This window comes from Amblyomma mixtum, chromosome 2 (assembly GCF_055824585.1).
Source record: "Amblyomma mixtum isolate Tamu chromosome 2, ASM5582458v1, whole genome shotgun sequence".
NCBI lineage: Eukaryota > Metazoa > Arthropoda > Arachnida > Ixodida > Ixodidae > Amblyomma > Amblyomma mixtum.
In genome coordinates this window covers 54,103,127-54,117,782 of record NC_143013.1, presented here as the reverse complement: position 1 = coordinate 54,117,782, position 14,656 = coordinate 54,103,127, and the positions used below count along the sequence as shown (strand labels likewise).

At 45.1% G+C, this 14,656-nt stretch overlaps 1 protein-coding gene across 1 annotated transcript in view; it reads right to left on the bottom strand.

The window, feature by feature from the left end:
• The window catches only part of DppIII (dipeptidyl peptidase 3), a 46,793-nt gene extending 32,207 nt beyond the window's left edge, over positions 1-14,586 (bottom strand). The window contains exons 1-5 of the mRNA XM_089571615.1: positions 14,367-14,586; positions 12,953-13,175; positions 11,182-11,309; positions 5,547-5,660; positions 1,090-1,192 (exon numbers count right to left, since the gene is read on the bottom strand). Of these exons, the coding sequence (XP_089427741.1) occupies positions 1,090-1,192; positions 5,547-5,660; positions 11,182-11,309; positions 12,953-13,175; positions 14,367-14,438 (640 nt within the window). The 5' untranslated portion in view covers positions 14,439-14,586. The remainder of the gene's footprint in view (positions 1-1,089; positions 1,193-5,546; positions 5,661-11,181; positions 11,310-12,952; positions 13,176-14,366) is intronic.
• Positions 14,587-14,656: the final 70 nt, after the last annotated feature.

Sequence of the window (14,656 nt, the reverse complement as noted above, 5' to 3'; positions counted from 1 at the left end):
CAAAAAAAAGCAACTTATTTGCAACAAGAAGGGTGCTCAATATGACTGAAATAATGAAATCACTGTTAAGTGCTCCAGTTTCTCAGAAAAGCTGTCAGTTTGCCATTTAGGCAATTGTGTACAAAGCACCTGAAAGGGTTAAGCGCAGATTGAGTAAGACCTATTCGCCCTACCAGCCCCGTATCATACCGCCATACGCAATTCTTACTTCCAAAGAAATATGCCTGCGTTCACTTTGGTTATAAGACAGACTGCTTTTTGGGCGCAGACTTAACCTGCGTAAATAGGCGCACTAGCTTCGGCAGCATAGGATGCCATGTACGAAATGGAGTATAGTATAGTTTTCAATGTCTTCCAAAGAACAAACATAACTGCTTCACAAAAATCTCCACTGTTAATGAATTCAGACAAGACTGATAAGTGTCTGTAGAAAGGGAACTCAAGAGATGGCACTACATACCTAGCAAAAGAAAAAAAAAGAACGGGGGGGGAAGGAATTTTTTCGAGATTGCACGAATGAAACAGCTTCTAAGATGTTGCCAGACACGTAACCAGCACAATCATTCCTTGATTTCAGAATAGGCTCTGCAAAGGGTCATAATATCTATCAGCTTCTAATTGGTATGCCAGGGGGCGGCAGAAAGTTAGGTGGGCGGATTAGATTAAGAAGTTTGCGGGGATACGGTGGCCGCAACTGGCAAAGCACGGGGTTAATTGGAGAGACATGGGAGAGGCCTTTGCCCTGCAGTGGGCTTAGTCAGGCCGATGATGATGATAATGTCTGCACAGGCATTTACATTTTTGTAAGCATCTTTTTGTTTCTTTAGGGTGGCTTTTCAGGTAGAAATCAGATCTAACATTCACAAACTTGCCTTGGGTGTGAAAATAAGAAGCAAATCAGGTTTACCCAAAACACGATGGGCCCTTATACACAGCATGAAAGCCAGTGAACAGACTGCCCCACACCTCAGAGCCAAGAACAATGCAAAACTCGCAGAGAAAAAAAAGAGAGGGGGTGCACGTGAGAGGGGATTATGGAGAGACACAGGAGGAAAGAAGAGATATAAAAAGGGCTGCAGGTATACATACTATATGGACATTGGTATTCCCTCTCCTCATGGCCATCATCACCATTGCCACTGCCCTCTAGTTCATTGACCTTCAACCCTAACCTTGAGCTGCCACCAACGGGCTGAAAGAACAAACGAGCACCAGTGGCTGGTGTCAGAAACGCCACTCACAACAGCACAAGCTACTCACAAATTTCCAGAAACAGCAATTAAACAAGCAGAAGTGAAACAAAGAAATAAATAAGGCATAAGAAGGCAACAAAAACATAGGGTCCAACAAAAGTTGAACAACAGTGTTCAACAAAAGGTCCAACAACAACAAAATAAACGAACAAAGAAGAGGCATGCATTTCGTTGACTGCAACTTACTCGGTTAGGTCCCACTACAACCACCGATCAAAGTAACTGCGTTTGCAAGCCTCCTCTGCACTAAATGAGTGAGCAAGTAAGAAAATCGACACAACAGACAGCAAGCAAAAGAGAAATACACCTCCGAATTCCAGCTCACTCGCAATGACTAGAGGAAGTTTACACTATCTAAGGGCCGCCTATTACTTGGCTCTTGGCACAAGCCTGTATACCAGCTTCGCATATTGACACAGAAAGTGGAAGAGAACTGCACCAGAGGCTCACCAACAAGAAAACACTGACGAAGCATCAGTTATCTCTAAACCAATACCAAATCCATTCAGTTCGTTTCTGTTGTAAGTGGATACAGCAAATAATAAAGAGCTTTCTACGAACAAAGTTCACAACTTACTCTGTGTACATGCATTAAGGATAGTTGCCGGGCCAGTTGGTACATGATCACACCGTAAGCATCGTCCCGTGTAAGCGCGCTGTTTTACGGTGTGAACTGTGTACATGCACTAGCAGGTTTGCCTTAGTTATTCTTACTGGTGCCTGAAGTTATTGAAAACAGCCACAAATTACCTCGCCACTTTTTCATTTGCAAATAACAGCCGCTGCCAAGTATAGCTAGAGTCCCATTATCCATCTACATTATCTTCCCTTAAATTTGTGGCCTCCCTCAATCGTGTTCCAGGTACCTACTCAATAGGAACTGAAACTCCCTTGGACGTACCATGGACGTCCACAGGACGTCTAAGGGAGTTTCAGTGTCCATTGGGTACGACTTCAACTCTGCTCAGTAGACACTGCGTGATCCCATGGAATCAAAACTCTTTGGTACGTTAAGCAAGCTAGTCCTGGCATGCTCTTTTTCTTGCCCGCTCACATTTTTCGCACAATCTTTGTTATTGGCAAGCCCCTTGCTGAACTGCTGTCCAGACTCCAGAAGAATAGTGCGTGAACAGTGCATGGACATTGCATTCCAGCTATTATTTGCCAAAGATGCCATAGGCCGGAAAAAGCAAGTGCCACCTTCTACTTGCATACACTAAATGGGTACAAACGTGGAAGGAACGATGTGTTTGGGTACAATGACAATGCTGTGGGAGGAACCATTCCGGGGTGGTCATCTACACATATGTTGCTTTGCGGAAATAAACGCGCCCCGTAAAATGATTCTTTCAGCTAAATGGGCGCATTGTTCGAGCTCAAATTTCGCACAGAAATGGTATTTGGTCGGCAGAATTGTTTTATACCAAGTTTGCTTGGGGTGCTTACCTGATTCGAACAGAATAAGTCGGATATTCACATTATCTGCGGCGACGACGAAGGAAATCAAGCAGCTCTGTCAGCGATTGCACCGGTGGCGCCATCTCGCGTGTTGGTGGTGAAGATTCGGCAAAGGAGGGGGGCTCAGGAGGTTTGAAGACGCTCTTTCAACAGGTTTTTTAATGGTCACAGAAAACTTAGCATGGCCAAACTAAGTTTTCAGCAAGTTAAGTTTTCTGTGACCATTAAAAGATCAGTTGAAAGAGCGTCTTCAAACCTCCCGAACCTCGCTCCATTACTGTTGCTGAATCTTCACGGCCAACAAACGAGATGGCGCCACCGGTGCAATCGCTGACAGAGCGGCTTGATTTCCTTCGTCGTCGCCGCAGACGATGTGACTATCCGACTTATTCTGTTCGAATCAGGTAAGTACCCCAAGCAAACGTGGTATAAAACAATTCTGCCGACCAAATACCATTTCTGCGCGAAATTTGAGCTCGAACAATGCGCCCGTTTAGCTGAAAGAATCATTTTATGGGGCGCGTTTATTTCCGCAACACGCGATATAGCGGGGAGTGGAAGAAGTTCTTTGTGACTGACTAAATAGCCAAGACAGGTGCACAAGCACCGGAACGACAATGCAGAAGGCTAGTTCAAGTAAAAAGTCGCCTACTCCACACTCTGCATAGACCAGTCCACCTAACTATCATCAAATGACTCAGCTGACAGTACATCTGAGAGATGCAAGATCTTAACATCCCAGTTCGCAAATCCTGCCGCTCAGTGGCTGTCGGGCCCACAATATAGGAAAACAGATTCGCTGCACACAACAAGGATCTATTGCACATTTATAAAGCCACCCATACAGGATGTGCAGACTGTGGAGGCAAGCCTGCATGATATCGTAAGCAAAACTATGGCTGCAAGTGCAGAATCACTCAGAATAATAGAACTCGATTCTCACCTTTGTACTGTTTTCAGCAAAGTGAACAATACCCATTATACAACAATAATAATAAAATGAAGCATTAGTCTCATTTGGACAGAACTTTTATGAGTGACATCGATAGAGCAGAGGCAAGTAAGAGAGTATTTTCATCCTCATCAGCAAGACATTGCAGCGTTCAGAAAAGATATACAGATGAACAGATTCATGCGACATAGTTAAACTTCAACTAAATGCCAAAAATCACATTAATTTTAGCTATATATGGCTACACATTTCACTTCAACAAGCACATAAGTACGCCCTACCAGTCATCACAATACCACCCATTGCGTGTCCTGGTTCTCTTCTTGCACGATCTGCCATTGTAGCCTTACCAACCTGTGACTACCGATACCTAAGAGCTGTATGCTGAACCAAGTGCTGTAATGCCTAACACATGACATTTGAGCAGAGGCTACCAAGACGAACAGATGCACAAAAGCTGAGGCAATGTAGAGATTCTGGGGCAAGAATTCAGAGACCTGAGTTGAGTTGAGATGCTGTAAGCTACAGGTGGGGTTAGCCTTGTGGTTTCTGCCAGCAATTGCTCCACCGTTTCAGAGACCTCTCTGATGAATGATGAATGTGTGCCAAGGCTTAAGTCATGGTGTGGTATTCAGAGACCTCTCTGATGAATACCACACCATGATTTAAAGGTGCACTGAAGAGGAATCTGAACTCGTCTTTTTGCTCCGGGAACTCGATCTGCACGTTCCGAACAATCTTAGAAACTTCCGATTTATTGCCCTGTGTGGCTGATTTTCCTAATTAAATCGAATTAACGTACGGCTCCCGACTTTTTTTTTAAATTCTCCCTCGTACGGTAGGCGGAGTCGACCAACGCGTGGAGTGCCTTTCAGCCAGTCCCTCGGCGGCTTGCCGCTCTGCCATCGGCGGAGTAATACGTAGTAGTCCGTAGAAGCAAATAGTCCGCGCGTATTTTTATTTCTGCGGGCTTATTTTGCGGCTATATTATCTGTGAATGAAACTATTTATTCACGGAAACCTAAAAAACAAAATAAAGCGAAAGCAAAGCCTCCACGGAGCTGGCTGCAAGGCACTCCACGCGTTGGTCGACTCCGCCCACCGTACGAGGGAGAATTAAAAAAAAGGGCAGGAGCCGGACGTTAATTCGACTTAATTAGGAAAATCAGCCACATAGGGCAATAAATCGAAGTTTCTAAGAATGCTCAGAACGTGTAGATCGAGTTCCCGCGGCAAAAAGACGAGTTCAGATTCGTCTTTCGTGCACCTTTAAGCCTTGGCAGACAGGTAGCAATTACGATTATGCGGTGTAAGATTTGGACAGCACAGACTTCCACATGATGCCTGTTCACTTTGATAATGGCCTCTTGGTGCCATGCACCTAGATCTTCATGTCCATTAACACCAACTAGGAATTGTGTAAGGACAGGGGCTACATTGGGGTGAATGACGTGTGTTACAAAACTGCTGCTCCAGCAAAAAACGTGGCAAGAACCAGAAGACAAAAGGTAATCCCTATATAGCAAGCTGGCGGTCAGGAGGGCAATTCTTGATGTCACTGCCGTACTGCTGGGCAATATTATTTCTTTTTTGAGTGCCCACACTAATTTACATCATTGCTTTACTCAACTAAATGAACAGCATACGGACAACTACACCATGCAAGGTCAAGAACAGACAAGACTGTGAGAAGAGATGGCACACAATGATCGGCTACGGGTGTGAAAATACTTCTCTTTATTGTACCTTTCTGGACCAGACAACAGATACTAACAGACAATTTTTCTACAGTCAGAAAGGGGGGCACAGGTAGTACGCACTACACGGGTAAACGTCCATCTGGTCACCAGCTAGAAGCCCTTGCTATAGAGCCACTCCTTTACCTCTTCCACGTAGGCACCCTTGTAGCCCACATAGGAGCCCAGTTCGTGCACCTGCGAGAGCACCTCTTTGCCAGCCAAGCTCTCCAGGTACTCCTTCAGCTCATTGTGGAACGCCTGCACCAAGGAACCCAATCACAACCCACTTAGCATGTTTCCTGAAGATTACACCTTCAAACACATTCACCCTGAATAGGTACAGGCCCCAACTCAATCAATCAATAACTTATGAGGCGAACTGAAAGATTTGTACTGCATGCTTCTGGCATGTTCACTTCCAGAGAGAGAGACTGTCATCTATTTTGTTCATTCAAAATAAAAGGAATGTTTACAGCATGATGAAGCAGAATTGGAATTCATACTTGAATCAACAGCCAGCCTGCTTATTGAAATAAGTTGAAGCGAGCACATATAAACAACCATCAAAAAGCATTTTCAACCTTCAAATACTTAAGCAACTTGGCAGCAGCTAACAAAGAAAAAGAGACAAAGCAACAGTTCAGAACACTTCCCAACTTCGCACAAAACAACTGAAAGAGGCTACACTGAAACCCCTTGAAGCAAATTCATATCAGCTATTACTTGTACAACTAAAAAATTAAAGAAGCAAAAAACAGACAGACGCATTGGCCAGCACTGCCATCTGCAAGGAAGAAATGGGACAAGTAAAGTTGCCATTCGTCACTGTCACACCAGTTTTGCTTTCTTTCCAGCAGATGGCAACACCTGGCCACACAAAGGGCTGTGCATATTTTTTTTTTGCAGCTGAACCTACGTGCAACAGTGTCTTTTCCAGCACCTTTTACTGAATCAAGCCGTTAATGGTGCGTCATGCCTTATTAAACCGAATATGACGCAAATATCTTGGCCCTCTCCTGGCCCATGCAGACATGGAAAAGTACAGCAAGCGAAATCTTCCTTGCTGCCTTCTTTGCATGGCTACAAACAAGAGGAATCCTTATTAGAGCGCTGATGCTTTGGATGTCAGATGCGCTGAGGTGTGTGTGTGCTGTAAGTCCATGTATCCGTGTATATTGCTGCCTTAGTTTAGATGTGACAGAAACTGTTCCCCTTTGTACTTTCTCCCTTACTAGGCAAGTACAGTCGAGCCGACTTATAACGGTCCCACTTACAATGAACACTCGCTTAGTACGAACAAGGATGACGCGACCGTCACAATTTACATTAGGGCCAAGGTGCAAAAGATCGGATAAAGCGAATGTCTACGAACATAAAATTCGGTTACAGCAAAAACAAGCGAACGCCAGGAACTTGCTTGCTGGGACAAGCTCCGTCGTCTTTATCGCGGTCCTACATTAACACCGATGGTACTTTCGCTTTTCATGCAAAGGCCACATAAGCAAAAAAAAGAAGTCCGCCGCTGGTGCACATCACCTCAATTTCCGCGCACTCATTTTCCCCCAAAGCTTCCCCGCTTCGAGAAACAACCCTATGACAGAGGAGCGGCGCTCCCATGGATTGTCAGCGATACATATTTTGCCCTGCAATCGCGGGACCCCGTGAATCTCTTTACAGTGGGTCATAAAAAAAAAAAGAAACCTTATCACACCTGAAGGGAGATAAGACAGGAAGAGACACCATCTCATCTTACACTGGAAGCACGTAGGTCAGTTGTGCCAGTTACTGCCGAAGCCGCGTGCACTGATCACCGATTCCTCAGAAACAAGATTAAATGTTACAGGCTGAAAGAGCTTGAGTCTGCATACTTGTATGGCTCCCGGCCAAGAGCAGATAGGCAAGTCCCCCTTGGGGTTGTCATCTGAATTATGGCCACTCACTTATGGCGAACATCCAGACATAATGAACGAATGGTGCATGGCAATAATATCTGTTGTAGGCAGGCTGGATTGTATCAGTACTTAGCTTCAAGGTTTATTTATGACACAGTTCAGAAAGACTAACAAAATTGATATACAGCTGAACCTCGACATACAAGGTCATACTTGCAGCCAAAAAATTTCTTAAATTGCGAATTTCATTAACTCAAGACTCCTATGTTTCAGCAGTCCAAATAAAGCTAGATTCTTGAACACTCCTAGAGGATGGCACCTTGTAAATACAGTACATCTCATGACACGATTGCGGCTAATGTGAATTTTGCGATGACACGAATTTTAAAAATGACCTGGACAGAGTATGTTATATACACTATGTTACGGTGCGGGGTTATGCAAACAATTTCTCAACCCGCGACGAATGATATGAACATGTGAGCAACCGGGTGCCTGCCAACGGGCGCCCAGCGATGATGATGCCATTCAAAGTGACTACTTGGTAACATATCAAGAAAAAAATGGTCCAAACAAACATTGCGGTCTTTTCTGGGAGAAAATAACTGAGCCAAAAAAAATGAAATGGATATACCAAACCCCCAGCAACAACTAATATCAAATCCTCCGTTGGTTTACCTTCCTTGGCATCCCGTCGTAAGATAGCAAGGCTCTGTCTATTTCATAAACTTTATTATAATTTTCCCCAACTGCGTGAGAACCTAATTTTGCCCCCTTTAAGATCATTGCGACGTTTGTTTAATTGCCGTAGTATTCAACGCATTCATGGTTCAACCAATGCGTTCAATTCCTCGTTCTTGCCAGCTGCCATAGCCGAGTGGAATGTCCTTCCAGACAGTGTTGTGAATGAAGTTAATTCCCTAAAATTTAAACAGATGTTAATTGATTTATTCCCCAAATGATTCCTGTTGAAGGCCCTTTTTCTTTTTCTTTTCTTTTTTTTCTTGTGTTTACCTACTTACTCGCTTGTTTTTCTTTTGAAGTGTTCACTTTGTTCTTTGTGACTTGATTACTGTTCGCCCCCCCCCCTTATGTAATGCCCCCTGGGGCCCTTAAGGGTAAATAAATGATGATGATGATAACAGTGCTCGCACTGAAGACAAGCAGCAGGCTTCGCCTCACTACACACGTGGCTGGTGGTGGAGTGTGACTGCTGCGGGTTTCATATGCACAGGTGCCATCAGAAGTAAATGGAAGGCAATATTAACGAAAAAATTTAATCATTGCCCCCCCCCCCCCAATTCACGCATCCTTGAGTACACATGTGCAGCCTAATTGTGACTGTGCGAATTGCACTGTGCACCAATAAACATGAGCCATTATGCTTTAGCTTTAAAGAAATTAAATTTTTTTGACGAAGTCGCCTTCCATTTACTTTTGACGGCGAGTGTACATGAGAGATGGCAAAGCGGTGCGTTCTACTCTTGTTCTGCGCACCGAAGCCCATCGGCAACATTTTTGCATAAAAGGGCAAAATGCAGTCCATCTCAGCTAAAGTTTTCATTTTCATCTAGTCAAGGAGGCTCCTTGCACATACTATCGGGGACAAAAGTGGTATACTCCACGCAGCGGGCACCGGAACAGCGGAAACTGCGGCATTTTGGTGAGCTAAAGCACGAAACATTGAAACGAGCCAAACGACATGCTTGCTGATAACAAAGGTCACACACTGACTGTCTCGATTCTAGATGTCGCCTGTAGATGGAGTTGCAACACAGTTTTCCGATGCTCCGGCTCCCGCCGATCGGAGTATACCACTTTTGTCTCCAATAGTACATGTGATGTGCAAGGACTTCGTTAAGTCGAAAGTGTGGTATAAAATTACTTCGTTAAATCCCGAAAAAAAAAAAATATGTGGCTATCAATAGAGCAGAGCTTAGGAAATGAAAAAAAAAAAATGCATGGCTTTATGAATTTCGTTACTCTGAGGTTCGTTATATTCAGAGGTTGGACTGTACAAATGGATAAGCCTTGATCTCTCAATCGGGAGCAACTGGGACCACTTGTATGGCAAATAGGGACTATAAAATGCAGAGAAAACGATGGACACAGATAAGAGTGCTGAGCATGACTGCATCCCATGTCTCTCATCCTTGAATCCTCGCCTCATTACAGGCAATTAACACAGGTCTTGTTCACTGAGCTGGAAAGCGTCCGCTGCACGTCTTAATACAGTCGACGACCGAAAATTCGGACGCCTGATTTTTCGGACATGCTTGATTATTCGGACTTTTTCGCGGCACTGCGACATGGCCCATAGAGCCAATGTGTAAGAGCGCTTGAAATTTCGGACGCACCGCAACTGACCACTCGATTTTTCGGACCTCGTTCGCACTCGCCGCCAGTTCCCAAGCCGCCATATAATGTGTAGTACAGTGGAACCTCATTAATTCAAACTGCAGGAGAGATCGAAAACTTGATCAAACAAAACGAAATTCAAGCTTAAAGAGAGCCTCTTAACTTGCGACGCTGAAATTCTGCACGAGTCAGCACATTGAGCTCGCGTGTTTTCAAATTCATACTGTTCTTGAATGTCTTCCGCCGCACAAACTCGAACCGTAGTCTGAGTTCACAGAACTCACCTGCGCCGAGTCTTTCGTCCCGAATACGGAACACGAATACGATCGCGGAAGCTACGCGCACGCCGTGGTCTCTGCGATAGAAGCTCGCTTTGGGCACAACGGCGGAGCAGATCGCGGCGGCCACGGCGCGCACCGTGGCCTCCGCGATCTGCTCCGGCGCTTCGCCGTTCGTGGAGGCCACGCGCGCGCACAGGAGTTTGCCACCTATGGATGGCGCCCAAGGCCGTGATCATCATCAACATCAACTTCTTTCTCCGCCGCGATTTTCTGCTATTCACATCGGCATCAGTATCGCCAGCTCCAGCGTTTTGTGGCGTGTTAGCGCGTTTTCCGTAATAGTTGTGATTGTGGCTTTTGCGCACTGCCGCCGAGCTTCGCAGTTTTAGCGCGATGGGCAAGCACCTTAAGCTACACGGCTGGAAGTTAGCTCTCGAACACAGTAAGCGTGCGGTGGGCAGGAAATTTGACGCGGCCGAGAAGTGCGTCCGATGATGATGCAACCAAAAGAGAAACACAAGCTGCAAAAAGCGCGCTTTCCGAGGCAATCCGTGCAAGTTTCCCAGACTGGAAGAAGAGCTGCTCCTCTATGTGATAGAATTTCGGATCAACGGCTACGCATTGACAGCGGACATGCTGCGCGGCTTCTTGAGCGTGCGCCGGAGCACAGCACCAGCTCAGAATCGAATTACTCCGTGAGTGACGATTGAACGTAGAATAAATGTCGCTCATTCCCTGGTTGGGGTGTTCTTACTTAAAAAAATTTTTTTTTCGCACATCGCATGTATGGGCCGCACCCCAGAAATTGGCCCTCGAATCTGGAAAAAAAAGTGCGGCCCTTATACGCGTTTATACTGTATGTCGCGCGACGAAATATAGTAATGAGGAGCTTTAGAACATGTGCAATACAAATGGCCGCTTTCTCCGGCATACTGAAAATAAGTTCGTGATTTTTTCGGTGAAATTTGATTTTCCTGACAGCCCGATTTTTCGGTCATTTTCGCGGTCCCTAGAGAGTCCAAAAAATCGGTCGTCGACTGTATAACAGAAAAATTAATGGTGCATCAGATTTCCACTCTGTCTTATCTTGTCTGCACAAGAGTGTTCTTGAGGGAAAGTACCGTATATACTCGTGTAAGGGCCGCACTTTTTTTCCGCGGTTCTCACGGGGTGCGGCCACAAGTACGCACAAGCTCTCAGGGAAAGCAACACCCCCCCCAGCAGGCCCAAAGGCAGAGTCTCACTCACCCAGAGATCACCTTCGATGTGCTTTACGTGGGTGATGAAACGGGGCCCACGGATCTCCTTTTTGAGGTACACGGGCAGCATGTGGTTACGTGTCCGTGGGACAAAGTACGGCAGCGGGGGAGGCTCAGCTGAAAGACAAATACACCACGGCATTACTAGGAAGGTTTCCCACAAAATGTGCCCTTGTTGGAAAGTTAGTCACTTCCACCCTATTAACAGCTTCCCTGCGCACGGTTACTGGAATATGCAGAAAGCGTTTAGTTAGAACTTCAGAAAGCAACTTAAGCTTATATTAAAGAAATCTGGAAGAGATAGGTGAATAGCCTGCAACAAAAACACAGCAGAAGCTCAATGTTGCTGGTAGTCCTAAATTACCAAACAACTGCCCTCCTCAGAACAGTGCTCATTTGAAGAATAATTAATGCAAATTTAGAAACTAAAATTTTATTTTTCAAGTTGCTAGATTAACCTTGCACACTAATTGTTATCATGTATGCAAAACCATCGGCGATGACAGTGTCACCATATCGTGCCACTGGCTGTGTCACAGCAACACACATCGAGCTCAATGAAGTTTAAGAAGACCAAAGACCATCGGCTCATCAGCCTGCGGACAGTGACTGAATGGCACTATAATCCTTAGAATGCTTTCAGCCGCACCCTTTCTTTACAATGAGGCAGGTTAACGAAATATGCTCAAATAATTCAAATTCTGACAGTTTAAAAAGCAACGATTCAACTGAGAGTTCATAAATTTTGTCACAACAAAAAACGCAAGGGTAAGGCAATCTGAGGGGACAACTATGTATTTTCAGTTGCTTTCAATGCCTTACCACTGCGCTCTTAACCTAATTAAGGCAACAAAATGATGCCAACTCCTAGGTGAGATCAGCCTAACTCCGGTGACTAGTGCAGTGACTAGTGCAGCTGTCAAGATTATGCGGCTTGGTGCAAATGACCATCACCAAATTAATATGCTGTTGGTGATGCTGTGATGCCTAGCACTGGAGGGTACAGGGAAAGGCCTCGTATGATGTGTGCAATTTCTACAGAACTTCACAGTTATACATTAGTCCGCAACGTCTTGTTAAACTTCCTTTTTATCAATGCAGCCACTGTACAAAATCAGTGACTTTTGATTTTCTAGTTGCATAAGCAGCCATTGGCTCACAATATGGAAGGTCCAGTGCTCCAGGGTATAGTCCATAATGGCTCATTATCGTCATATGTTGTTGTGACCCATTTTGGTTTAATTCATAAAAGACTCTGAGCTCGCTATGATGTCACAGGGTACCCTAGGAAATGCAGCTGAGTGTACAGTAAGCTCAAAAACCTTTGATGTACTACAGACAAACCAACCAAAGAACAACACCCCTAACGAGCTAACTTCCACCATGAGCACTTGTCACTATATGTCACAGACGCTTGCATATGTCATGTTTTATGGATATTCATGCGAAGCCATTTCATCCTGTCGATGTCCATGTCACAAGGTGCCCTGCTCATGAGTTGGCTGCATGCGCAAGTTTTCAGATCAAATTAGAAATTATTGTGTAGTCACAATCAATGCTTGGTGTTAGCTATCTGCAAATGTGCAGAGATCAAGGCAAACAAGGGCCATCTCGTCTTCCATGACATTTTGTATCATGCCAAACTCTATATTTCAAGAGAATGAGCTCCTCAACAAGTTCCCCTTCCACGAACCATGCCGATGCATGCCCTCCTTCAAATAGACCAGACTTGGCAAGTGAATTCTCTGAGTGGCACTCACGAGCTGGTGGCTTCCAGCCAGACGGTGCTCGGCCTTCGTGTTTGGGTGGTTCGGGCACTGTCTTCATTGGGAGTAAGTACTCGACGTATTGCCACCGCCCTGGAACCTCTTCCACCCGGGTGTACTTGTCCGAGGCCTCCGATGCCCACCGGTCCTTGTGGGCCTCATGATCCGCAGGGGGTGTAGGCAGAAACTTCTCCGCTGACACATTTGTACTGTCCGACTGTGCACAGGCAGGTGAAAAATGAGAACAGTTATTGCAAGGTTGAAAATAATCATGAAGCAGCAAAAACCTGCAAGCAATGAATTCTATACTTATGTAGCCGCAACTACACAAGGACTTCACACAAAGACAAAGTTAGCTTTTTGTTTTTGAACTTCCTTATTACAGGCCTTCAAAGAACTACCTCAATTCCGTAAAAGTGCTTTAAGACCTGTGTCATGGAGGAATATGTGGAATGACCTGCAGTACTTCCTGTCATGCAGCCAGCAATAAAGCCAGGAACCGCTAAACAAAACACCAGCCTAACCATGTTAGAGGTACTACATACAGTTGAGTTAAGTAGTCAGTGCCTCAGTCACTGCATAGAATAGAATGCTGCAACATACAACGACAACCTCACATTTGGCCAACTAGGCTAATAAACCTGTTTACCAACGTTTTCACAATATTTTTCACAGAAGTTTTTCACAAAAATTGGATTCAAGAGAAGAGAGGAGATAGCTTGAGAAATTAAAAGGAAAAGTAATCGTCCCCACCTATGTTATGTTATGCACCACCGCAAGGCGCCTCGATATGCGCGGGAGAAGAGCATATTGAGGAACCCTACCCAACCCTAGGAGCCTCTAAGGGTGAATAATTTATGACTATTATGACATATCCCAAGAAGTTCAAAAAGGTCGAGGAGATTCACTTTCCCTTGCAAATAGGAAAATCAGCTAACCTAGACAAGAGCAACCAAGCTCGATACCACTGAGCTAGAGACACAGCCGAGGATCGGTAGTACAGCCTCACATCCGCAATTTAGGATAGTTCGTAAACAGTGAACAACGATCAGGAAGGATGTAATTTGAACATCGATGTCCACATGTCCGAGTAGCTCGTAGTCACTGTCCACTATCCGTGTCATTAACACGCACAATCACACGGAAGTAAAGAAGAGTAACGAATGAATGTACTTTGATTTTCATTCGAAGTCTCGAAGGTTGAGAACGACTCGTGTGATTTTTCGACACTAAACAGCGAACTGAAACTCCTTTGCGCGCATGACTAAAAGTCTTCACACACGTCTCAAAGCGACCCCTCACCCCCTTTTTTTCTATTCTTTTTCCCGTTTTTTCATCTTAGTGCACGTGCACGGGCCAGCAAATGAGAAGGGAGTTGTGTGGAACCAACACGGCATTCGCTACTCACCCGACATATGAACAGGGCAGGTGCCTTCGTTTTTAAGCTCCGGCCTAACCTGCATATCCTCTGCAACGACATTGTTTACTACGGGCGGCACAGGTAGTTAACCAGGTCCAAGGGACCTGCTTTAAAACAAGAAAGCCCCAAGGGTTTGAACCTCCAAAATAGACTACGCGCACATGGTCAACATGCCCCACCGCGCGAGCGCAGAGACTCGTACCTCGTGATCACCTTCACTCCGTCTGTAGCAATGACTCAAAACTATGCCGACAATGGGGGCGAGTATGTATTATGTA